General features: G+C 48.1%; 1 protein-coding gene across 3 annotated transcripts in view; it reads left to right on the top strand.

The window, feature by feature from the left end:
- Positions 1–8,721: 8,721 nt before the first annotated feature.
- Positions 8,722–25,727, top strand: part of ATP8A1 (ATPase phospholipid transporting 8A1) — a 153,148-nt gene continuing 136,142 nt past the window's right edge. For all 3 annotated transcript variants that reach the window (XM_064149198.1, XM_064149201.1, XM_064149200.1), the window contains exons 1-3: positions 8,722–8,958; positions 23,804–23,918; positions 25,582–25,681. In XM_064149198.1, the coding sequence (XP_064005268.1) occupies positions 8,910–8,958; positions 23,804–23,918; positions 25,582–25,681 (264 nt within the window). In that variant the 5' untranslated portion in view covers positions 8,722–8,909. The remainder of the gene's footprint in view (positions 8,959–23,803; positions 23,919–25,581; positions 25,682–25,727) is intronic.

Genomic DNA, 25,727 nt, shown 5'->3' with positions numbered 1-25,727 from the left:
CTTCTCTTTACTAATATTTGAATATTGATGCCAACTTAGCTCCTGGTGGTATCTCTCTCAATAGTTATTTAATTCTAAGTGCTTTTACTAACTGGCTGCCTGGAAAACTGAAAGCAATTATTATGACAGAGCTTCTCCCTGTCCTCCCTCCTTGCTCTCCCAGAAATATGTATCTAAATTGATGTGAGCATTTTAACAATGCTGTTGGGAAAATACCTGCAGTTTGTTTGAATTTAAACTTCAAGCACTTTGTTCACCATCCAGCTATTCCATGTTTGTAGTGTCATAACATCTTTAAAACATTGAAGCCAGCATAAAATGCAGCAGTGAATTATATCAATGCAAAGCCACATAACTAGGAGCAGGTGTTGATCTGTTGGAAGGTAGGAGAGCCCTGCAGAGGGACCTGGCCAGGCTGGATGGGTGGGCAGAGGCCAATGGGATGAGATTGAACAAAGCCATGTGCAGGGTTCTACACTTTGACTACAACAACCCCAAGCAGCACTACAGGCTGAGGACAGTGGCTGAGAGCAGCCAGGAAGAAAGGGACCTGGGGGTATTGGCAGATAGTAGCTGAAGATGAGGCAGCAGTGTGCCCAGGTGGCCAAGAGAGCCAATGGCATCCTGGCCTGCATCAGGAACTGTGTGGCCAGTAGGACAAGGGAGGTTCTTCTGCCTCTGTACTCAGCACTGGTCAGGCCACACCTTGAGTGCTGTGTCCAGTTCTGGGCTCCTCAATTCAAGAGAGATGTTGGGGTGCTGGAACATGTCCAGAGAAGGGCAACAAAGCTGGTGAGGGGCCTGGAACACAAACCCTATGAGGAGAGGCTGAGGGAGCTGAGGGTGTGCAGCCTGCAGAAGAGGAGGCTCAGGGCAGAGCTCATTGCTGTCTACAACTACCTGAAGGGAGGCTGTAGCCAGGTGGGGTTGGTCTCTTCTGCCAGGCAACCAGCAATAGAACAAGGGGACACAGTCTTAAGTTGTGCCAGGGAAAGTATAGGCTGGATGTTAGGAGGAAGTTGTTGGCAGAGAGAGTGATTGGCATTGGAATGGGCTGCCCAGGGAGGTGGTGGAGTCACTGAAACCGGAGGTCTTCAAGACAAGCCTGAATGAGGCACTTAGTGCCATGGTGTAGTTGATTGGATAGGGCTGGGTGCTGGGTTGTATTGGATGATCTTGGAGGTCTCTTCCAGCCTGGTTGATTCTATTCTATTCCATTCTAACTTAAATTTGCACCAGTTTCTTAAAGTGAAAGCAATCAGTGAGCAGCAGGATTAAATTAAAGCCTGTAGAGGCCACTTTCACTTCCCTTTTAGCATTTTCTAGCATGATCTGCCCTCACAGAAGAAACCAATCTAATACAGATATCTGCATTGTGTTTCTCATCTGTGGTTTTAATCTAATATTTGCATAAGCATGTGATTAAAGACAAAGAGGCCATCTGGCTGGCCACGCTCTTCCTGATCCATTTTCTTCCTTCATGTGCCAACATTTGTTCCTGTGCCATGTTCCCTGTGCAGTAAATCTTGCCACAGTACCAGAGTGAAGCTACCAGCACAAGTGTTGTGGTTTCTGTCTGCTGAGCAAAGGGTGCTTGTGGGGCTGTTGCAACTACACAAACACCCTGAGATGCCTGCAGAATGCTATGATAGCCTTCAACCTACTAGGAACCCTAAGTAGCCTGGCAAGAGTTCAAAGCTTCCCCTGTTATCTGGCACAGTGCTCTCCTCCTTGCATGTTCTACAGCTGTTAGTGACTATCGTCACAGACAGACCTGGACTTTGATGTCCTCCTTGAGCTGCCTGCTTCTGTGTGACTGCTCTTCCTGTTTACCCTGTGAGTACAGCAGCTAGGCACTGGCAATCCTGTAAGAAACTTTTACTGGGGGTTATATGTTCTATGGCACTAAGTGCCTCATCCAGGCTTTGCTTCAACACCTCCAGGGACAGCAACTCCACCACCTCCCTGGGCAGCCCATTCCAATGCCAATCACTCTCTCTGACAACAACTTCCTCCTAACATCCAGCCTAGACCTCCCCTGCCACAACTTGAGACTGTGTCCCCTTCTTCTGTTGCTGCTTGCCTGGCAGAAGAGATCAACCCCACCTGGCTACAGCCTCCCTTCGGGTAGTTGTAGACAGCAATGAGGTCACCCCTGAGCCTCCTCTTCTGCAGGCTGCACACCCCCAGCTCCCTCACAGGGCTGTGCTCCAAGCCTCTCACCAGCTTCATCACCCTTCTCTGGACACATTGGGCTGCAGGGCTCTCCTACCCTCCCAACAGCTCCACACCTGTTCCTAGCTTGGTGTCATCTGCAAACTTGCTGATGCTGGACTCAATCTCCGTGTCCAGATCATCAATAAAGATACTGAACAGGGCTGGGCCCAGCACTGATCCTTGGGGAACACCACTAGTGCCAGCTGCCAACTGGATATGGCACCATTCACCACCACTCTCTGGGCCAGGCCCTCCAGCCAGATCTTGACCCATATCAGCATTTCTGTTTGTTTCTGTTTCTGTTTGATTGTTTGGGGTTTTGTTTGTTTGTTTGTTTTTCCTTCCTTATGCTTTATATACTCAGATCATGCTGCAGCAGCTGAGGAAGAAACTAACAGGAACAACTTCATGGGTTTCTATAAATCAGAGGTTGAATTATCTGGTGTGTTTTGTGGCATGTTCTGTACATCTAAATATCCACTTCAGGGGTTTGAAGTTTCTTTTATTAACAAGTCTTGCTCCAGGCAAGGAGAAGCTTTGTCTTTCATAATCATAAAGGCTACAGACAATATAAATTTACACTGGCTTGTACAGATTAAACACATTCTGTAATGAAAACTTCACAGCCTGTTTCCACAGGTAATTCATTTTTAAGCAAGAGGGATGGTGTGCAGAGCAGTTAAGGGCAAAGCATCTTTACAAAAACAACAGCAAGTAGGAGACAAATATTTCTTAAAGTCTTAGAGTGAGATGAGGGAGCTGGGGTTGTTTAGTCTGGAGAAGAGGAGGCTGAAAGGGGACCTTATTGCCCTCTACAGCTACCTAAAAGGAGGTTGTAGTGAGGCTGGAGCTGGTCTCTTCTCCCCAGTTACTAATGATAGGCACTTGGTGCCATGGTCTAGTTGACTGGATAGGGCTGGGTGCTAGGTTGGACTGGATTGTCTTGGAGTCTCTTCCAACCTGGTTGATTCTATGATTCTATGACAAGATGAAATGGCCTCAAGTTGCGTCAGGGGAGGTTTAGGTTGGATATTGGGAGGAAGTTCTTTACTGAGCGGGTGGTCAGGGACTGGAACAGGCTGCCCAGGGAGGTGGTGGAGTTGCCATCCCTGGAGGTGTTTAAAAGGAGAGTGGATGTGGTGCTTGAAGCTATGGTCTAGTGATGAAGGACGCTGGGATGAAGGTCGGACTGGCTGATCCTGGTGGTCCTTTCCAACCACAGCAATTTATAATGAGGAGATGTTGTGCTGAGATTTGGTTTAGTCAAGGACTTGTCAGTGTGAAACTAATGGTTGGACTCGATGATCTTGAAGGTCTTTTCCAATCTAAGAAATTCTGTGATTCTGTGAGATGTTGATAAGTACCTGTGAACACTAGATAGACTTTGTTGGCTTAAAGAGTATCAGTCAGTTGATGGATATGATGTCACATTTGAGCAAAGAAAAGATTTGTTGGTTTCTGTTAAACCACACAGAGAACCATCAGGAATTTCACTGGGGGTACTTTAAATATCAGCAAAGTGGAACAATTTCAGTGCACCTGCTTCAGAGATGCATGTGTCTGAGAAGATTTAACAAACCTAACGTGAGAAATTCGACATTCAGAATATAACAATGAATTAACACATCATCTCATAAATAAAACATCTTGCCACCATGATAATGGCTTCAGGTAGCATTGCAAAGCACTTTACCTGATCTCCTTATAGGATAGATAGCAGAAGCTTATGCTTAGGCATACGGATAATGGATTTAAAGCCTCCACAAAGCCTCCAAGTGTTACCCCTTCAGAGGGTCAAAGAAGGTAAAGAAAGCAGGAATGTGCCTTTCTCCTTTGAGCACAGCACTGGTTTAAGTCTTCAGCAATACCATACAAAGTCTGTTAGCTGATAGACAAACTATTGACTCATCTGAGCTAAAATGGTTGCCTTCCTGTACCTCTTTTAATTTTAGATGTAGCTATTTATAACATTTCATTAGCAACTTCCCATGCCATGGGAGTATTTTATATATTAAACTACAAAGGTACTGGTTAAAATATTATGGGAACTTGAGATTAATTGTACCATCTCCACTTGCTGCAGTATCTTATGAAGCAGAAAGAGAGCTGTTACTGCAAGGATTTTTCTCTATCTGAAATAATTTGCTTCTCTCTGCCATGTTTCTGCACATATGAAAATAAATCCCAAGGTTTTTGCCCTCTTCTGTGCCAAAAGGTAATGTTTCCTAATAAATCAGTGCCAGTAAATTGCTATCCACACATTTCAAACCACACAAGGAAACCAGAGGAAGATCAGTGTGGAGCATCACCTGGTCTTTAAAGCACAATACAGGCATCTTGTTTTGTTTACACCTTGCTGCAAAGCTCACTGGCTTGCTTCTGTCCTGCAGTCCTGTAGTGCAAACTCCCAAATCAGTGACAATCCAGAAACAAATATTGAATTCCTTAAAGCATAGGGTGTAAACTGAGAATACTCAGCTCAAAACGCTGCAGATGCCTTTTCTGACCTGTTTACACCAAAACAAGAATGGTGGTGTATGGAGCTGGAAATCGCTTGAGTGACACAGGCTGTATGTGTGATAGAAGCGGTGATGGGATGGAGCTTACTTGTTTTCCAAAGGACACAGTAGATATAAGGGCAACTTGGTTCTGCTGGCTGATTCTGTGAAGGGAAGGAAGAAAGGACAGAGGCTAATAGGCTTCTCCTCCCAAAGTAATAACTGCAAGTGGATAGAGACTGTTGCAAAATATTGCAGCTGAGTTTCTCCCATTCAGATGACATCTAGATCAAAGGTCTATTGTGTAACTAAACAGCTAAATGTAACTAGCTTGGGGGGGGAGGGGGAACTGAAAATTGGTTAAGTTCTTAAGTGATGGTAAGATTTAACAGAACCTTGTTGCTTTTTCTTTACAAATGTTACTCATACTAAACATTTAGAAAAGGTTTTTCCTTAGTGGGGGAAAAAAAAGAGATACTAAGCAGAGAAATGTACACCAAGAACAAAGGTACTGATTTTATTGCTGTGCTGTTGACGTTGTTTGTAAAATACACTGAAATAAACAAACAAGCACTTGGCAGCATTGTTGTACTATCTTCTGTACTCAAACAGGTACATTTCCAGTTGCTCAAAGGTATCAGTAATAAGCATCATCTGCCAGGGATCTTATAGCCAGCAAAAGGTTTAGACATAAAATGGTAGACATAAAATGGGATTGATGAGTGGATTTTGTCACCAGCATTGCAGTGATCTTGGGGGGAAATAGGCACTGACTGGCACAGATACAAATCCATAGCAGGTTTCATAGTCTTTCAACAGTGTAACTGCTAGAAACAGCAAAAAAGACCCCACCTCACAGTATCTTTTTCACCAAATAGCCCAAATATACAGGCAGTGTTCAGTTCTGGGCCCCCCAGTTTAGGAGGGACATCAAAATGCTTGAGTGTGTCCAGAGAAGGGCAACGAGGCTGGGGAGAGGCCTTGAGCACAGCCCTACAAGGAGAGGCTGAGGGAGCTGGGATTGGTTAGCCTGGAGAAGAGGAGGCTCAGGGGTGACCTTATTGCTGTCTACAACTACCTGAGGGGTGGTTGTGGCCAGGAGGAGGTTGCTCTCTTCTCTCAGGTGGCCAGCACCAGAACGAGAGGACACAGCCTCAGGCTGCGCCAGGGGAGATTTAGGCTGGAGGTGAGGAGAAAGTTCTTCACTGAGAGAGTCATTGGACACTGGAATGGGCTGCCCGGGGAGGTGGTGGAGTCGCCGTCCCTGGGGCTGTTCAAGGCAAGATTGGACGTGGCACTTGGTGCCATGGTCTGGCCTTGAGCTCTGTGCTAAAGGGTTGGACTTGATGATCTGTGAAGTCTCTTCCAATCCTAATAATACTGTGATACTGTGATATATACATATATATATATATATATATATATATATATATAGAGTTCCCTAAATGACTCCTTCAGGCAGGTTTCAGCAGAACCTCAACAGAAAATGAAAAGCTGTCTCTTGCAGAAAGTAATTTGCATTGGCCAAGCCTCTGCCTACCCCTAACTGTCCTATGCTTTAGTATTTCTTAAAACTAGATGAGCAGTGCATGTTCTTTCCAGGCCATTTTAATTTTCCAGTAAAAAAGCACAAACAGAGATCTTCCTACAATCTTTATGTTCCTGGTTCAGCAAAAAAAAAAAAAACACAAACCCACATAGACCACTGCATAGGATGATGCAGAAGTGCATCCTCTTTTGAAGAGGAGTCTCCAGCAAGTTTTCTGGCTCATGGCTTGGAAAACAAACAAAAAAAAAAAGCTGCATTTATTTCTCAGTGCAGTCTTCAGTTAGGCAAATATTCCTCTTTCCTCTGCGAGCTCTGCATTTAAGAAAACTGAGGGGTTTGTTGATTTTGTTCATTCAATGAAGTGCTGCAGATTAAATTCATACAATTATATCAAACAAAAAGAATCATTTGTTAAGACCACATACATATGTGTGTGTATATATATATGTGTGTGTGTATATATATATGTGTGTGTATATAGGATTTCCTCAGCATATCACAGTCTCACAGTATTATCAGGGTTGGAAGAGACCTCACAGATCATCAAGTCCAACCCTTTAGCACAGAGCTCAAGGCCAGACCATGGCACCAAGTGCCACGTCCAATCCTGCCTTGAACAGCTCCAGGGACGGCGACTCCACCACCTCCCCAGGCAGCCCATTCCAGTGTCCAATGACTCTCTCAGTGAAGAACTTTCTCCTCACCTCCAGCCTAAATTTCCCCTGGCTCAGCCTGAGGCTGTGTCCTCTCGTTCTGGTGCTGGCCACCTGAGAGGAGAGAGCAACCTCCCCCTGGCCACAACCTCCCCTCAGGTAGTTGTAGACAGCAATAAGGTCTCCCCTGAGCCTCCTCTTCTCCAGGCTAACCAATCCCAGCTCCCTCAGCCTCTCCTCGTAGGGCTGTGCTCAAGGCCTCTCCCCAGCCTCGTCACCCTTCTCTGGACACACTCAAGCATCTCAATGTCCCTCCTAAACTGGGGGGCCCAGAACTGAACACAGCACTCAAGGTGTGGTCTAACCAGTGCAGAGTACAGGGGCAGAATGACCTCCCTGCTCCTGCTGGCCACACCATTGCTGATGCAGGCCAGGATGCCACTGGCTCTCTTGGCCACCTGGGCACACTGCTGGCTCATGTTCAGGCGGGTATCAATCAGCACCCCCAGATCCCTCTCTGTCTGGCTGCTCTCCAGCCACTCCGACCCCAGCCTGTATCTCTGCATGGGGTTGTTGTGGCCAAAGTGCAGCACCCAGCACTTGGAGCTATTGAACCCCATCTACTTTACTTTGTAAAGAAATCAACAGCAATCCCACATGCATAATGTGTGTTATGTGCTTTCTGCAGGGCACAAGGGTGGCCTTTAGCCTCAAATCCTTTCACGATTCATGGCACAATAGAAGCTTTATTCTATTTCGTAACTTTCACCGTCCTCCAGCCCGTCAGAATGCTTCGTGCCAGGCTGAAATGGAGGCAAAACAAAACGATGGCAAGAAGACCTACCTCCAGGTCCTACCATCACCTTTCCTATTTTCTTCTCCATCCTGTTTTTAGTGTGGCTGTTTTTAACAAGCCACAGGAACAAGCCGCCAGAGACACATTGCTCAGCCTGTTGCAGTTACCCAAGTGTCACCTTTAACAGTCTAGAAGTGAAATTGCCGCTGCTGCTTCTTCAGCCTGAGGCATCTGCAGCTGGGACCTCCTTTCCACCAGCCCACACACCAGGAGGGCTTGGATTCGCACTGACTCAGGGCTGTCAAACTGCGGCACTCTGTGACTTAGAGATTAAAAATAAAAAGCTGGGGAGAGCTCGAAAGATGCTTGTCAAACACGGAGCAGCAGCAAACCTCTCCCCCCTCACTGAGGGCTTCAGAGGATACCCTCTCTGGCTGAACGCTCACCGCGCCTTCGCTTCATTTACACCTCGCTCAGCTGCCCCGGAGAGCCAGGGATGGAAGAAGGCAGCTCTGCAGACAAACAAAGCTGGGCAGCTCTGCAGCATCCCCACTAGGCCTGCTGCCCTCTGTCCCCCACCATCTCCTCTACCCTGGTCGCCGGGCTGCACCGGCCCTACCGCCCTCAGCAGCCTGCTTCGCCCCGCCCGCTCCCCACTGCTTCCCGTCCCGCCGAGGCTGAGCTCCGCCGCTCTGGCTGCTGCGGCCAGAGACACGCTCCGGCCTCAGCTGGGACTCCCCCCAGCCGCCCGCCCCCAATGCCGGGCAGCAGCCCAGGGCTCGGCGCGTTCCATTCCTATCACGTCACGGGGTGGGGGGCACCCCTTCGCTTCTTCCAGAAGCAGGGCATAAACCTCCCGCACTGCCGGTGCCCGAATAGGCGCACCGACCCCGCAAGCCTGCACCTAGGGCGGGAGGGAGATGGCGGCGGGACGCCGCGGGGCGGGGAGGAGGGGTGGAGGGCGGAGTTGGTAGGTTCCGGAGGGGGCAGGCGAGCGCGGAGCGCTGCAGCTGTCAGTTAGCGGCGGCGGGGGCAAGTGAAAGCAGTCTGGCTGCTCAGGCTGCCGTGCCAGCCGCTGCCGAGACCCAGCGCCCCCGGGACGCGCTGCTTCCTCCCCGGGCCTCGCTGCGGCTCAGGGTGCACTCCGGCGTGCGGCAGGTGCAGGGCGGAGGCGGCCACCCCTCCGCCCGGCGGCGATGCCGGCGGTGCAGAAAACGGTGTCCGAGATCCGCTCCCGCGCAGAGGGTGAGTGCCACTCGACGCCCTCCTTCCCGGCTCGCAGGGTGGAACGGGGAAGGGCGTCCGGCGGTCCGCGACCCTCAAGCGGGGAACAGCGGCGGGGCTGCGGCGCCTGACCGGGAGGGGGCGGCGGGGAGACGAGGCGGCGGGAGCCGGTGTCGCGGCGATGGCAGCTGCAACGCTGCCCGCCCCTCGCCGTGGCCTCCGGTCACGCCGTGTGCCCCTGGCAGGGCTACGGCGGCAGGAGCTTGCTGCAGCCGGGCATCGGCCTCAGCGCCGGAGTGTGAGCCTAGCTGCTGCTGGCGGCGGCGTTCTCCGTGCGGCCTCGTCCGAATGGCTGCCCATTGTCTGCCGGGGCCGGTGAGCCCCGTGGGAAGCTGCCTGACAGCAGTTCAGGGCCAGCGATCGCTGTCTTTTGCCCTGCGGGTCTGGCTGCACGGCTCGCCGACCCCGAGCGGAGAGGCAGCGGCGGCACATGACCTGGGATATTTGTCCTGGGATATTCTTCCTAGGAATAAGCCGGGACAGTTCTCTTGCGTGTCATGTTAGCGTACAGCGATCATCATCAATCAGCGCTCCCGAGAGCTTCAGACCCAGCTGATGCTTTATGCCGAACTAAGGCTTAGGATTGCTTGGTCTCGGGATGACAACGCGTGAAGAACCTTGTAAAAGGACTCACTGCTATGAAGTGATGTTAATATGCATTGCATGCAAAAGCAAAACTTGAAGTCGCTGGTACCGAAGCAGCAATCTGTTGGGACAGCTTCTGGTGTAGCCTTGCTGTAGGCGAGGTGACAGCAGTGTACCTTTAATGACCTCCCTGAGGCAGGTATTCAGATCTCGTCTCTTGGTCTGAAAGTTTTTGCGTCAGGTTGGTTGTTTCTATGGCTTTGTTTGGCTGTATAAGGAGGTAGAAACTTTCCTTCTGTATCGTTCTTTCCTTTTTTTTTCCCAAGCAAATATTTATTTTCTGTGCTAGGAAGAGCATGAAAGAAGACCAGTTGGGAGTGCAGCCTGTCATCTTGACATTCTTTCCTATTTCTCCTTTGTTGCATGCCTTCTTCCCCCAAAAGTAGGTTTGTGGTGGGACTAGCTCAGTGTCCAAATCTTCACTACTTAATCTCAGTTCTTTTCCACTTACCCTTTTTCCAGACAGTTAGTGAGAAGTAAATTGGCAAAATTGATGCTCTCTTTAAAATTATCTAATTGCAGGACTCTTAACAGATATTAAATGAACAAATGTGATGTTCCCTAAAGGTAAATATCTACTGAAGGTGTGCAGAGGCAGCAGCATGAAAAAAAAAACCCAACATCCTGGTTTATTTGAACAGTGTTCAGGGCTGCATGACTGTAAAACAGTAAAATACAGGCTTTAGGGGACTTCCCAAAAATACTTCCTTTAGGACTGAAAATGGATGTGAAACTTGTTTTAAGAAACTTAACTTTCAGAAAATGACATGATAGTTTGTCATCACAGTGGAGTTACTGATAGAATCGTAGAATCAAGCAGGTTGGAAGAGACCTCCAAGATCATCCAGTCCAACCTAGCACCCAGCCCTAGCCAGTCAACTAAACCATGGCACTAAGTGCCTCAGCCAGGCTTTGCTTCAACACCTCCAGGGACAGCGACTCCACCACCTCCCTGGGCAGCCCATTCCAATGCCAATCACTCTCTCTGACAACAACTTCCTCCTAACATCCAACATAGACCTCCCCCAGCACAACTTGAGACTGTGCCCCCTTGTTCTGTTGCTGGTTGCCTGGCAGAAGAGACCAACCCCACCTGGCTACAGCCTCCCTTCAGGGAGTTGTAGACAGCAATGAGGTCTGCCCTGAGCCTCCTCTTCTGCAGGCTGCACTCCCCCAGCTCCCTCAGCCTCTCTTCTTAGGGTTTGTGTTCCAGGCCCCTCACCAGCTTTGTTGCCCTTCTCTGGACACGTTCCAGCACCTCAACATCTCTCTTGAATTGAGGGGCCCAGAACTGGACACAGCACTCAAGGTGTGGCCTGACCAGTGCTGAGTCCAGGGGCAGAAGAACCTTCCTTGTCCTACTGGCCACACTGTTCCTGATCCAGGCCAGGATGCCATTGGCTCATACTGCATGTAGTACTACTCAGTGCTTTTAAAACTGCTGCTGCTTTCTTGCTGTTAGTGTGACTCTTGCTAATTGTGTTTCTATGCAGTTCAGTTTATTTGTACTTGGTTCACTCACAGTGAAACCACTGTCAGTTTACTTCCTTTTTGCTGAGATAAGTGGTTTCCAGGTCTAATTAGCCTGCATTGGATTGTGTGGCTGGCATTTCTGAACAGTTCTTTGTGAGTAAATGTTATTCTTTTCTTAAAAAAAGAAGGCCAGAGTTCTGCAGATTTGGTCTCATCCCTAGCATTTGTACTGGGAGTTGTAAAGCCCTAGGTCTGGCCATCACAGGAGTCTCTTAGATAAGCCCTGTGCAAAGGGATGATAAGGCTGCCTCCTGAGGCCTCCACCAGAGGTAACTACAGTGCAGAACTGTTAATGACATGGGCCCTCTATGTTCTTTGGAAGTCACTGGTGACCCTGTAATCACAAACAGCAGCTTCCATAAGTGCTGTTATGGCATGAACCATTCCTTAGAGTAGCCTGAGACTTGTGGAGTTCTGACAGACAAGCTTAATATTGATAGAATTTCTGTATTATGTCTTGGGGATTCAAACCTCATTTTTCTCTCCTGTCACTGCAGCAACTAATTTCTGCTTCAGAGACCTTTTCCATGGATCATGAGCTACCTTATCAGGCTGGACTGTCTTGGCATCATCTCTGAACTGAGCTCTCTGACATGAAGAGATAGTAATACTGTTATTAGAGAAAATCAACTGTTGTGCTTAGATGAAATGAACTAAGAAGTGTCAGAACAATGTGCACATTTATCATCCCCGAGAGCTGGCTGACAGTTGCGCAGAGAAATTGACACTACTGTCAGCAAATCATTGCAAAGTAAAAATTGTAGATGTTTTAATGTCTACAGGATATTTTAGTGTCTATAATACTTGCATAGAGAAAAGAATTAGGCTGCCCAGGGAGGTGGTGGAGTCGCAATCCCTGGAGGTGTTCAAGAAAAGCCTGGATGAGGCACTTAGTTCCATGGTCTAGTTGATTGGATAGGGCTGGGGGACAGGTTTGACTGGATGAGCTTGGAGGTCTCTTCCAACCTGGTTGATTCTATGAAAAAGAGCTGCTACTTTTGTGGCACTCTTCCAAATCTCCACAGGTTCTTGTGCTCTTCGTGGCCAATTAAATAAAACCAGGCACACTTAGAACCTTTTTTCAATAGCTTTTTGAGCCTGTTATCCCTGTTGCACAGAGCACCTGTAGAATCATAGAATCATAGAATCAACCAGGTTGGAAGAAACCTCCAAGATTATCCAGTCCAACCTAGCACCCAGCCCTAACCAATCAACCAGACCATGGCACTAAGTGCCTCATCCAGTCTTTTCTTGAAGACCCCCAGGGACGGTGCCTCCACCACCTCCCTGGGCAGCCCATTCCAATGCCAATCACTCTCTCTGTGAAGAACTTCTTCCTAATATCCAGCCTATACCTACCCTGGCACAACTTGAGACTGTGTCCCCTTGTTCTATTGCTGGTTACCTGGGAGAAGAGGCCACCCCTCACCTGGCTACAATGCCCCTTCAGGTAGTTGTAGACAGTAATAAGATCACCCCTGAGCCTTCTCTTCTGCAGGCTAAACAGGCCCAGCTCCCTCAGCCTCTCCTCATAGGATTTGTGCTCCAGGCCCCTCACCAGCTTTGTTGCCCTTCTCTGGACATGTTCCAGCACCTCAACATCCTTCTTGAATTGAGGGGCCCAGAACTGGACACAGTACTCAAGGTGTGGTCTGACCAGTGCTGAGTCCAGGGGAAGAATAACCTCCCTTAGTAGTTCACCATAAGCTTAGGAAGTGCTACAGTTCTGAAGTGGTATGCATATCAATAAAGTCTTGTTCAAAGTATGGAGATCTGCCCCTCCTAATCAATTGTAGAAACCACTACATCTGTTTTCACCACCAATAACCTTAGTGCAGAGTCATACCTGGGCTTAGTGTTATGGAAGTAGCATTGGTGGTGTGCATTCTGCAGCTGCAAAGCATGTGGGGATTCTCTGAGTAGTGTAGCCTGCATCTAGCTTTATTAAATACAATGATGGACTGTGGTTATTTTAGCTATACGTAGCTGCACACTTAATATATACATCTATTAAATAAAATGAGATGGAATTATAAAGCATTTTATTTCTTTGGAGGGTGGAATTGCATTGACAGTTCTTATTAGGGTTCTCTGAAGGCTGAAGCATTTTTCTTTCCCTCCATGTGTTGGTGGAGTTCAGTGAACTATATTGGGATGATCTGGAAAGGGTAGAATTAAGGTGGTGTGGTGCTGTCTAGCAACAACAGCAGGTAATAACTAGTTCCTCATTTTAGTGGAGGTAAATGCCTGTATGAAAACTGGGTGAAGCTGAACTTGTTCAAGATGGGATGACTTTCAGATGAAGAAGGAAAGTGTTTTGAAGCTCTGTGGTAGTCATCAGATTGTCTTCAGCAGACCATCTGCTTTTGTACTGCCTTCTATACCCCTAGGTGTTTCTATTTGTGGATGATAGAACTATCTAGTGTTTTACCAGATGTAGTGCTCTTTACAGTCACTTGTATCAAGGGTTTCTTCGTGCCAAGTCTGTTTTGTGGACTAATCTTGGGATCTCAGTGCTTTGTGGCACAGACTTGACCATCTCAGGTATCAGCAGGTTCAGTAAGGTCATTCCAAATCCCTTCGGTGTCTACCTCCTCAGAAGGACAGGCTGAAGGTTCCCATTCCTGTTCTGTCATTGAAGGTCTATTGTGGCATTGTAAAAATTACTGGGTAGGCACCATCTTTTTCACAGTATCACAGTATTATCAGGGTTGGAAGAGACCTCACAGATCATCAAGTCCAACCCTTTACCACAGGGTTGGAAGAGACCTCACAGATCATCAAGTCCAACCCTTTAGCACAGAGCTCAAGGCCAGACCATGGCACCAAGTGCCACGTCCAATCCTGCCTTGAACAGCTCCAGGGACGGCGACTCCACCACCTCCCCGGGCAGCCCATTCCAGTGTCCAATGACTCTCTCAGTGAAGAACTTTCTCCTCACCTCCAGCCTAAATTTCCCCTGGTGCAGCCTGAGGCTGTGTCCTCTTGTTCTGGCGCTGGCCACCTGAGAGAAGAGAGCAACCTCCTCCTGGCCACAACCTCCCCTCAGGTAGTTGTAGACAGCAATAAGGTCACCCCTGAGCCTCCTCTTCTCCAGGCTAACCAATCCCAGCTCCCTCAGCCTCTCCTCGTAGGGCTGTGCTCAAGGCCTCTCCCCAGCCTCGTCGCCCTTCTCTGGACACGCTCAAGCATCTCAATGTCCCTCCTAAACTGGGGGGCCCAGAACTGGACACAGTACTCAAGGTGTGGTCTAACCAGTGCAGAGTACAGGGGCAGAATGACCTCCCTGCTCCTGCTGACCACACCATTGCTGATGCAGGCCAGGATGCCACTGGCTCTCTTGGCCACCTGGGCACACTGCTGGCTCATGTTCAGGCGGGTATCAATCAGCACCCCCAGATCCCTCTGTGTCTGGCTGCTCTCCAGCCACTCTGACCCCAGCCTGTATCTCTGCATGGGGTTGTTGTGGCCAAAGTGCAGCACCAGCACTTGGAGCTATTGAACCCCATCCCATTGGACTCTGCCCATCTGTGCAGGTGGTCAAGGTCCCACTGCAGAGCCCTTCTGCCCTCCAACTCAGTCACATCTGCCCCAAGCTTAGTGTCATCCTGATGGGCTCTTTGAAATGGGCTGCTTTTGAGTTATGTACCTGGAGAATTAAAAAGAAATTTTAATAATTAAGATAAATGATTTGAAGGAGACTTTTATCTCTGCCTCTTTCTTTCTATATTGCAGTCTTCTGGGTGCTAGATTGGACTGGATGATCCTGGAGGTCTCTTCCAACCTGGTCGATTCTATGATTCTGCCTGTCTTTCTTAGATTCATAGAATGGTTTAGCTTGGGAGGGACCTTGAAGATGGTCTAGTTCCAGCCCCTCCTGCCACAGGCAGGGACACTTCCCACTAGAACAGGTCACTCAAGGCCTCACCAAACCTGGTCTTGAACGCTTTCAGGGAGGGAGCATCTACAGCCTCCCTGGGCAACCTATGCCAGTATCTCACTACCCTCACTGTAAAGAATTTCTTTCTAAATCTGCCCTCCTCAAGCTTCAGTCCATTCCCTCTTATCCTATCACTGCAAACCTTTGTAAAAGGTCCCTCCCCAGCTTTCTTGTAGGCTCCCTTCAGGTACTGTAAGGTCTCCCCAGAGCTCTGTCCCAGCTCTGTCACCCTATCTCTGTAGAGGACATTCTCCAGCCCTTTGATCATCTTCATGGCTGTCCTCTAGACAGCATAAAAGGGACATGGAGCTGCTGTGGGCACCAGAACGGGATACAGCACACCAGGTCAGGTCTCACAAGAGAAAAGGAGAGAATCCTTTCCCTCATCCTGCAGATCACAGTGCTTTTGATGCAGCCCAGCACACAGTTGCCTTCTTTAAGTGCACATTGCCAGGTCACGCTCAGGCTTTCATCAACTAATATCCCCATGCCCTTCTCCTTGAGACTGCTTTTGAGCCACACTTCACCCAGCCTATACTTATGCTTGGGATTGCCATGACCCAGGTGTAAGACCTTGCACCTGGCCTGATTGGGTCAAAGCCTCATTCCTGGAGGTGTTTAAGGCCAGGTTGGATGAGGCTGTGGCCAGTGTGATCTAGGGTAGGGTGTCCCTGCCCATGTCAGGGGGGTTGGAACTGGCTGATCCTTGTGGTCCCTTCCAACCCTGAATGATTCTCTTCTAGTCTACTCTATGAGGTTGGCCTGGCCTCAGCTCTCAAGGCTGTCCAGTTTCCTCCTTATGCCATCCCTTCCCTCTAGCATGTCAGTTGCACCTCCCAACTTCGTCCATTTCTTGTAATGAAAATGAGACTGTTTAAGGAATGAAAGCTGAAACTGGTAAACTCCCTCACTTTTGGAAAGTATTTTAGAACTTTATTATCAAAACTGGTTAGGAGGAATCCCTGCAAATATTGCATTTTGAAACAGTTGCTTCTTCCAGGTTTATCTTGTCTTCAATGAACTTCTTGTTGGAGAAAGCCGAATTTTGTTGTTTAGGGGCTTTTATTGTTTGTTTTTACTGTATTTGCTTTCATAGAATCAGTCAGGGTTGGAAGGGACCACAAGGATCATCTAGTTTCAGCCCTCCTGCCATGGGCAGGGACACCCTACCCAAGAGCAGGCTGCCCACAGCCTCAGCCAGCCTGGCCTTAGACACCTCCAGGGATGGAGCCTCAACCACCTCCCTGGGCAACCCATTCCAGCTTCTCATCACTCTCATGCTCAACAACTTCCTCCCCATGGCCAGTCTGAATCTCCCCACCTCCAGCTTTGCTCCATTTCCCCTGGTCCTGTCACTCCCTGAGAGCCTCAGAAGTCCCTCCCCAGCTTTTTTTGTAGCCCTCTTCAGACACTGAAAGGCCACAGTAAGGTCACCTGGGAGCCTCCTCTTCTCCAGCCTGAACAGGCCCAACTCTTTCAGTCTGTGCTCACAGCAGAGCTGCTGCAGCCCTCTGAGCATCCTCGTGGCCCTTCTCAGGACACACTCCAGTGTCTCAACATCCTTCTTCTATTAGGGGCGCCAGAACTGGATGCAGTACTGCAGGTGGAGTCTCAGGAGAGGAGAGGAGAGGGGGAGAATCACCTCCCTGGCCCTGCTGGCCACACTTCTGGTGCAGCCCAGGCTCTGGTTGTCCCTCTGGGCTGCAAGTGCACACTGCTGGCTCATGTTGAGCTTCTCGTCTGCCAGCACCCCCAAGTCCTCACTGCCCAGCCTGGATTTGTGCTTGGGATTGCCCCGACCCAGATGCAGGACCTTGTGCTTGTAGAACCTCATGAGGTTGCCTTGTTCCAGCCTGTCCAGGTCCTTCTGGATGGCATCTCTGCCCTCCAGCCTGTCTGCTGCAACACAGCTTGGTGTCATCAGCAAACTTGCTGAGGCTGCACTCAATGCCTCTGTCCATGGCACCCACAAAGATGTTGAACAAGACTGGTCCCAGGACTGATCCCTGAGCGACTCCACTTGTCTGTGGCCTCAACTTGGACCTGGAACATTGACAGCCACTCTTTGGGTGCAGCCATCAAGCCAGTTCTTTATCCATCTCGTGGTCCACCCATCAAACCCATGTGTCACCAGCTTGGAGACAGTTTGGTTGATTTATTTGGGTTTTGTTCTTGTTGAAGATTTTTTTTTCCTGGCAAAACTGAAAATGTTCTCTTCAAAATACACATTTTTGCTATGAATTTTATTTTGAGTACAGCTCATATCCTGGGAAGTAACTACCTACTTTCCATATACTCAACATTTTTAGCTTCCAATTTTTTTTCTTGCCTTTTCCCACTCCTGCATATGATTTGCTCTCTTTATTTAATTTTAATGAGATTAAAGGAAATCCTGGACCAAAACCTCAGTTATTTATTGAGTCACTTTGAATGTAGTTTGCAGTGTTTTGTGCTTTTGGGATGAGATTGAACAAGGCCAAGTGCAGGGTTCTGCACTTTGGCCACAACAATCCCAAGCAGCACTACAGGCTGGGGACAGAGTGGCTGAGAGCAGCCAGGCAGAGAGTGACCTGGAGGTACTGGAAGATAGTAGCTGAAGATGAGGCAGCAGTGTGCCCAGGTGGCCAAGAGAGCCAATGGCATCCTGGCCTGCATCAGGAACAGTGTGGCCAGCAGGACAAGGGAGGTTCTTCTGCCCGTGTACTCAGCACTGCTCAGGCCACACCTTGAGTGCTGTGTCCAGTTCTGGGCTCCTCAATTCAAGAGAGATGTTGAGGTGCTGGAACATGTCCAGAGAAGGGCAATGAAGCTGGTGAGGGGCTTGGAGCACAAACCCTAAGAAGAGAGGCTGAGGGAGCTGGGGTTGTTTAGTCTGGAGAAGAGGAGGCTCAGGGCTGACCTCATTGCTGTCTACAACTCCCTGAAGGGAGATTGTAGCCAGGTGGGGTTGGTCTCATCTGCCAGACAACCAGCAATAGAACAAGGGGGCACAGTCTCAAGTTGTGCTGGGGGAGGTCTAGGCTGGATGTTAGGAAGAAGTTCTTCACACAGATAGTGATTGGCATTGGAATGGACTGCCCAGGGAGGTGGTGGAGTCACCATCCCTGGAGGTGTTGTAGCAAAGCCTGGATGAGGCACTTAGTGCTATGGTCTAGATGATTGGACAGGGCTGGGTGTTAGGTTGGCCTGAATGATCTTTGCGGTCTCTTCCAACCTGCTTGATTCTATGATTGATTCTATCCATCAGTGATTTCCAGATTCAATGTTCTGCTAGCAAATAGCTTTAACAGTGGAGAACCAAATATTATGTGCAGCCATTCTAGTTTATGCAACAGCTCTGTAAATGAGTTGTTTTTTTGCTTAGGGTAATAGTTGCATTGCTTTGATGTTAAAGCACATTTCTGTTTGGTTTGGCCCTGTAGTGACATGAAGTAATAAACCCATCAGAAAGTGTGATTCTGAGGATTACAAGAAAAATAGTTTTTGAAACTTACAATCTCTGTGTAATTGTCAGATGCTTGCCTGTCACTGGGGACAAGTAAGAATGTCATACAGTCTGTCTGAGAATTCAGCTGTGGTTAAACACCACATCAGCTCTGGCTAAGTACAGTGTGGCCAGCAGGACGAGGGAGGTTATTCTGCCCCCGCACTCAACACTGCTCAGGCCACACCTTGAGTGCTGTGTCCAGTTCTGGGCTCCTCAATTCAAGAGAGATGTTGAGGTGCTGGAAGGTGTCCAGAGAAGGGCAACAAAGCTGGTGAGGGGCCTGGAGCATAAACCCTAAGAAGAGAAGCTGAAGGAGCTGGGGTGTGCAGCCTGGAGAAGAGGAGGCTCAGGGCAGACCTCATTACTGTCTACAGCTACCTGAATAGAGATTGTAGCCAGGTGGGGTTGGGCTCTTCTGCCAGGCACCCAGCAATAGAACAAGGGGACAGAATCTCAAGTTGTGCCGGGGGAGGTCTAGGCTGGATGTTAGGAGGAAGTTGTTGGCAGAGAGAGTGATTGGCATTGGAATGGGCTGCCCAGGGAGGTGGTGGAGTCACCATCCCTGGAGGTGTTCAAGAATAGCCTAGAGTGCCATGGTCTGGTTGACTGGCTAGGGCTGGGTGCTCGGTTGTACAGGATGATCTTGGAGGTCTCTTCCAACCTGGCTTATTCTATGATCATAAGTATTAGCAGCATTGCAAGCCACAGCATAGGAGGAAAAATCTTGCAAGATATTTGTTTTACTTTCTGGTTGGCAGGTCTTGCTAGTACAGCATCACAATCCCTGCCTGAAATGTGGTAACTGTTGGTTTACTCCTCAGGATTTTTACTAAGAAGTACCTCCAAATTTGTTGTGATTTAAAACTGTTGTGGCCTTTAGGCTGTTAAAAGTGATGCTGCTTTTAATGTTAAGCTTTGGAATAATGTTTTTCTAGTTAGCTTAGTGCAATAAACAAGTAAGTCAGTTAGATGAGTTCAGTATCTGTATGGCAACAATAACTTTTAAACAGAGTAGAATCATTTCTGTGATGTATTCATCTTATTCACACTATTTTTTCATAATGGAGTTTTGTAACAGCTGACACTTTGCCTTTGTCTGTGCATGTGCTTTGGGTTTTCTTTTAGCTTTCCTGTCTGGATTCTGTACCAGATATTCATATGTTTTTTGTTAACTGTCTCAATTTTTGAGTCAAGCTTCTGTTGTTGTGGAAGCTTTTCATTGATTATGCAAAAGGCAACCACCTTTTTGCTCTGGGCAACCTGATCTAGTTGAGGATGCCTCCGCTTACTGCAGAGGGGATTGGACTAGGTGGCCTTTGCAGGTCCCTTCCAACCCAGCCCATTTGCAATCCCAAGCACAGATCCAGGCTGGGTGATGAATGGTTGAGAGCAGCCTTGAGGAAAAGGTCCTGGGGGTCTGGGGTGACGGAAAGCTCAACAGGAGCCTGCAGTGTGAGTGCAGCCCAGACAGGAACCGTGTGCTGGTCTGCAGCAAGAGCAGTGTGGGCAGCAGGGCAAGGGAGGGGATTCTGCCCCTTGACTCTGCTCTCCTCAGACCCCACCTGCAGTCCTGTGTGCAGTTCTGGAGCCCCCAACACAAGAAGGACATGGAAGTGTTGGAGCCAGTCCAGAGGAGGCCACCAAGATGCTGAGAGGGCTGCAGCAGCTCTGCTCTGAGGGCAGGCTGAGAGAGTTTGGGCTGTGCAGCCTGGAGAAGAGAAGGCTTTGAGGAGACCATGGAGTGGCCTTCCAGTATCTGAAGGGGCTCCAGGAGGGCTGTGGAGGGACTGTTGACAAGGTCTTGTAATGACAGGATGAGGAGTAATGGGTTTGAACTGGCAGAGGGGAGATTTAAACTGGATGTTAGGAAGAAGTTCTTCAGGGTGAGGGTGGTGAGACATTGGCACAGGTTGCCCAGGGAGGTTGTGGCTGCTCCCTCCCTGGAGTTTTTCAAGGCCAGGTTGGATGAGACCTTGAGTGACCTGTTCTAGTGGGAGATGTCCCTGTCTATGGTTAGGGCTTGGAACTGGATGATCTTTGATGTCCCTTCCAACCTAAACCACTCTATGATTTTTTAACTTTGACTGTATTGAGTGCATCTTTTCAAACACACCACCAAAAAAGGATCTACTTTCACCAAGAGATGATCTGGTGAACTTTTCCTTCTCTTATTAAGTCTGGGGGTGCTTTTGTTGTTCCTGTCAGTACTTGTGGGCAGTATCTTTGTGGCAGACTGGCCTCTGCTTGTTTGATTAATAGGCTGTGTTTATATAAATTGGCTCAGTGCCAGTGGATCTTCACTCTTGGAGAAAGAAGCTAGGTGCTGAACTTCTTTTTTTGTGAAGTGGTGGACTTACACAGACTTGCTGCGCTGACAGGTGAGACCTTTACTTAGGTCAGACTGCAGTTAAGCACTTGCTTGTCACTATCCCTGGAGGTGTTCAAGCAAAGCCTGGATGAGGCATTTAGTGCCGTGGTCTAGATGACTGGCTAGGGCTGGGTGCTAGGTTGGACTGGATGATCTTGGAGGTCCCTTCCAAGCTGGTTGATTCTATGATTCTATGAAAAGTGGTAAAAGGTAAATCCATGGTAGTAGGAAACAAGGCAGTGAACATCTCTGAAGCTTCTCAGCATTTTTTTACTGTCATTTTGAGTAAAGGAGAGCAAATAAATGCTCTAATACTGATCTGTGAAAATAAATGTCTACAGTTTGACAATCTTTTTAACAAACAGGTAAAAGATAGTGTTTAATGCTTGCTAGCATTTGCTTTAGCTATGTCCCTGTCAGCATTCAAAGGTTATACTGGCATCAATTTTAAAGTGAATGCTTTAAAATTAAAGTAGCACGTTCCACAAACTTACAAACACTTTCTTTATGTTCTGAGCTTGGTCAGTCTGGGTGGGTATTTTGACAGGCTGAGAGGGGACCTTATTGACCTCTACAACTACCTAAAAGGAGGTTGTAGTGAGGCTGGAGCTGGTCTCTTCTCCCCAGTTACTCATGATAGGACAAGAGGAAATGGCCTCAAGTTGTGTCGGGGGAGGTTTAGGTTGGATATTGGGAGGAAGTTCTTTCCTGAGAGGGTGGTCAGGCCCTGGAACAGACTGCCCAGGGTGATGGAGTCACTGTCCCTGGAGGTGTTTAAAAGGAGAGTGGATGTGGTGCTTGAGGCTATGGTCTAGTGATGAAGGATGCTGGGATGAAGGTTGGGCTGGATGAACCTGGTGGTCCTTTCCAACCAAAGCAATTCACAGTGATGAGATGTTGTGCTGAGGGATTTGGTTTAGTCAAGGACTTGTCAGTGTGAAACTAATGATTGCACTTAATGATCTTGAAGGTGTTTTCCAATCTAAGAAATTCTGTGATTTTGTGACATGATAATTTCCAACTGCTTGAGCATGTCCAGAGAAGGGCGACGAGGCTGGGGAGAGGCCTTGAGCACAGCCCTACGAGGAGAGGCTGAGGGAGCTGGGATTGGTTAGCCTGGAGAAGAGGAGGCTCAGGGCAGACCTTATTGCTGTCTACAACTACCTGAGGGGTGGCTGTGGCCAGGAGGAGGTTGCTCTCTTCTCTCAGGTGGCCAGCACCAGAACAAGAGGACACAGCCTCAGGCTGTGCCAGGGGAGATTTAGGCTGGAGGTGAGGAGAAAGTTCTTCCCTGAGAGAGTCATTGGACACTGGAATGGGCTGCCCGGGGAGGTGGTGGAGTCGCCGTCCCTGGGGCTGTTCAAGGCAGGATTGGACGTGGCACTTGGTGCCATGGTCTAGCCTTGAGCTCTGTGGCAAAGGGTTGGACTTGATGATCTGTGAGGTCTCTTCCAACCTTGGTGATACTGTGATATTTCATGTTTGCTCCTTCACTGAGCAACTGGAAAGTATATAAATGTCCCATACCCCAACCAAAGGTGTCCTCATGATGTGATGGATTTGGGCACAGAGATTAGATGTGCATCTGCAGTGATTAAATGTGGTTTGCAGACCTGATCATCATGGAGATGTGCCTGTATTCAGTTGTGTTGTAGGGATGTGTGCTTATGGAGTTGTGTGCTGGAGGCTGTGCATGGCCAGTTGTGTGATGATTGCCACTCCAAGAAGAGGTAACTACATGGTTAGCAAACTGTATACTTGACCTGCTATGTACATGAACCTGTGTGGTTCCCTGAGTTGAGGAGCATTGTGTGAACACTTGTTCTGGTGGACTCAGTCTATTAGGCCTTGCTCAGAAGGGTCCTTGTGAGATACTGAAATTTTAATAGAAGTGTGGTGGATGTTTGCCTTTCACTGGGGATGGGGAAGGGAAGGTGTCCTGGTAGGGTGTAAATCCTGCCAAACTGGTTTGACCCTTGCTCTCCTCCTCCTGTTGCTGGTCCAGGAGTTGAGTGGATGAGCAAACAGTGGAGGGTTTGGCCCCAGCAAAGCTGTGCCCCGAGGGCTAGGACCTTAGCACCACCAAGTCAGGTGTCTTGTGCTGCCTCCTTGTGCAGTCACAGGAGGCACAAAGTTTTGAATTCTTTGACCAACATGATGATGCTGTTGGCCAGTTTCATCTTCAAAACCACCTCTTTAATGGGGGAGAGCATGTAGAAGCCATGCCCCTTTCATTGCCAACTCTCCACCCCGAGGAGCACTCCATTCTTGGCTTGTCTATACTGGGAATCACATCCGCCACATGTTTGCACCTTGCACCAGCAGCTCAGCAGCAACACAGTTCTCTCCTTCCCTCTGCCTGGAATATTTTGTATTTTTACCCTAGAGATCCTCTATCTGGAATATTTTGTATTTTTACCCTAGGGATCAACACACCCTAGCAAAGAGGAGGCTCAGGGCAGACCTCATAGCTGTCTACAACTACCTGAAGGGAGGCTGTAGCCAGGTGGGGGTTGGTCTCTTCTGCCAGGCAAGCAGCAACAGAACAAGGGGACACAGTCTCAAGTTGTGCCAGGGGAGGTCTTGGCTGGATGTTAGGAGGAAGTTATTGGCAGAGAAAGTGATTGGCATTGGAATGGGCTGCCCAGGGAGGTGATGGAGTCACCGTCCCTGGAGGAGTTGAAGCAAAGCCTGGATGAGGCATTTAGTGCCATGGTTTTGTTGACTGGCTAGGGCTGGGTGCTAGGTTGGACAGGATGATCTTGGAGGTCTCTTTCAACCTGGCTGATTCTATGATTCTATTTACCTGGCAAATGATGCTGTGTTTTTACAGGCTATGAGAAGACAGATGATGTTTCAGAAAAAACTTCTCTAGCTGACCAAGAGGAACTGAGAACTATATTCATCAATCAACCTCAGCTGACCAAATTCTGCAACAACCATGTCAGGTATTAACTAGTACTTTTGTTGTTGCATATTGAATCTCAGAACATTTTATCTTGCATAGCAAAAATGAAGGAGAGACTGTTTGTTCCACTTCGAACTGCTGCTTGCAGTCTTAGACTTTGGAGAGGGGAATGAAGCAGAGCAAAGAGAGCATCAAAGCCTGCTCTTTACAAACCAGACCTTCCCAGTTTTTATGGGCAGGGTGAGAAATGGGGAAAGGGTTGCCTTTCCAGCTGCACCATCAGCATATCCCTGGAGCATGAATTTATTCTTCAGCTTTCAGTTCATTCAAAGTTCAGTTCATCTTGTCATCTCTGAACATAATCCTGGTGGCTGGCTGCCAGTAGAGTTGTACTTTTCTCGGGCACAATCTTGTTTATGCTTTGGAAACTCCTTTTCAGTCACTCAGCTAATGAAACTAGTTTTGAGTTTTCAAGCTTGAGCTCTAGGAGTTTGATGATTTACACTGTGGTTGAGGACTTTTTAAGGTATTTCTGAGTTTCAATTAATGAACTGAATACTCGTAAATGAGATCTGCAAACATCCTAAGTTTGTGTTGCTAAAATTCCAAGTCAATGAGTGCCAAATAAATCCCTGTCCCAAGCAGGGGTGTTTTTCTGAAGGTGCCTTTGATATATGCAGAGATTTTATAGATACTGAGGAAAAATTGAGGGGGGGAGAGGTCTACTTTATGGACTAAAGATACTTTATAATGCTTTCTTGTTTGTGTATATAACTTCTCTGTCTTTCCCTTGGTTTTTGGGGCAGTGTTAACCTTTTTGCAGGATATATTCATTCCACCTTTAAATGCAATGGTTTATGCAAAGTTAGATATTATTACTGTGAAAAGGAGTAAAAATACTTTTCTGAGGCTTTGGCAGGATTATCTTCACTGTTACACTTTTAGGCCCTGTAAGGAGAGGCTGAGGGAGCTGGGGGTGTGCAGCCTAGAGAGGAGGAGGCTCAGGGCAGAGCTCATTGCTGTCTACAGCTACCTGAAGGGAGACTGTAGCCAGGTGGGGTTGGGCTCTTTATCCAAGCAACCAGCAACAGAACAAGGGGACACAGTCTCAAGTTGTGCCAGGGAAAGTATAGGCTGGATGTTAGGAGGCAGTTGTTGGCAAAGAGAGTGATTGGCATTGGAATGGGCTGCCCAGGGAGGTGGTGGAGTCACCATCCCTGGAGGTGTTCAAGAAAAAACTGAGGCACTTAGTGCCATGGTCTGATTGATTGGGCAGGGCTGGGTGCTAGGTTGGACTGTATGATCTTGGAGGCCTATTCCAACCTTCTTGATTCTGTGATTCTATGAACTGTCTGACTGCTACCTTCTCTTCATTTTTTCCCCTCTCCTTATTGCCTGTAACAGAGTGCCTGGCAGCAGGGCTTCACTGCTTCCCACAGAGCAGGCAGAGGTGAGAAGGGAGCTTGTTGCCCCAACATGGAAGCTTCAGACAGTCTTTGTATATGGCAAGTTCACAGAGACCTGCAGGGTTGTCTCTGGATGTCTTTTTCCACTTAGTCAAAACAAATCTGTTTGCTTGCACAGAAATTACAAAAGGTTCTGTTTTATTTGAAAGCTTGAGTTACTGAGAGGGAAGGAAAAGATGTGAATATTTCAGTTTGTACTTTAATAATAGCCTGTGTTTTTTGTCTGTTTTCTCTCAGCACTGCAAAGTACAACATAATCACATTCCTGCCAAGGTTCCTTTATTCCCAGTTCAGAAGAGCTGCTAATGCATTTTTTCTTTTTATTGCATTACTTCAGGTAAGCTCAACCATGAGATGCTAATATTTGCAACTTGTTGAGAGAG

This window comes from Pogoniulus pusillus, chromosome 9 (genome assembly GCF_015220805.1).
Source record: "Pogoniulus pusillus isolate bPogPus1 chromosome 9, bPogPus1.pri, whole genome shotgun sequence".
In the NCBI taxonomy this organism is placed as follows: Eukaryota; Metazoa; Chordata; class Aves; order Piciformes; family Lybiidae; genus Pogoniulus; species Pogoniulus pusillus.
This window is presented reverse-complemented; position numbering and strand designations above follow the sequence as displayed.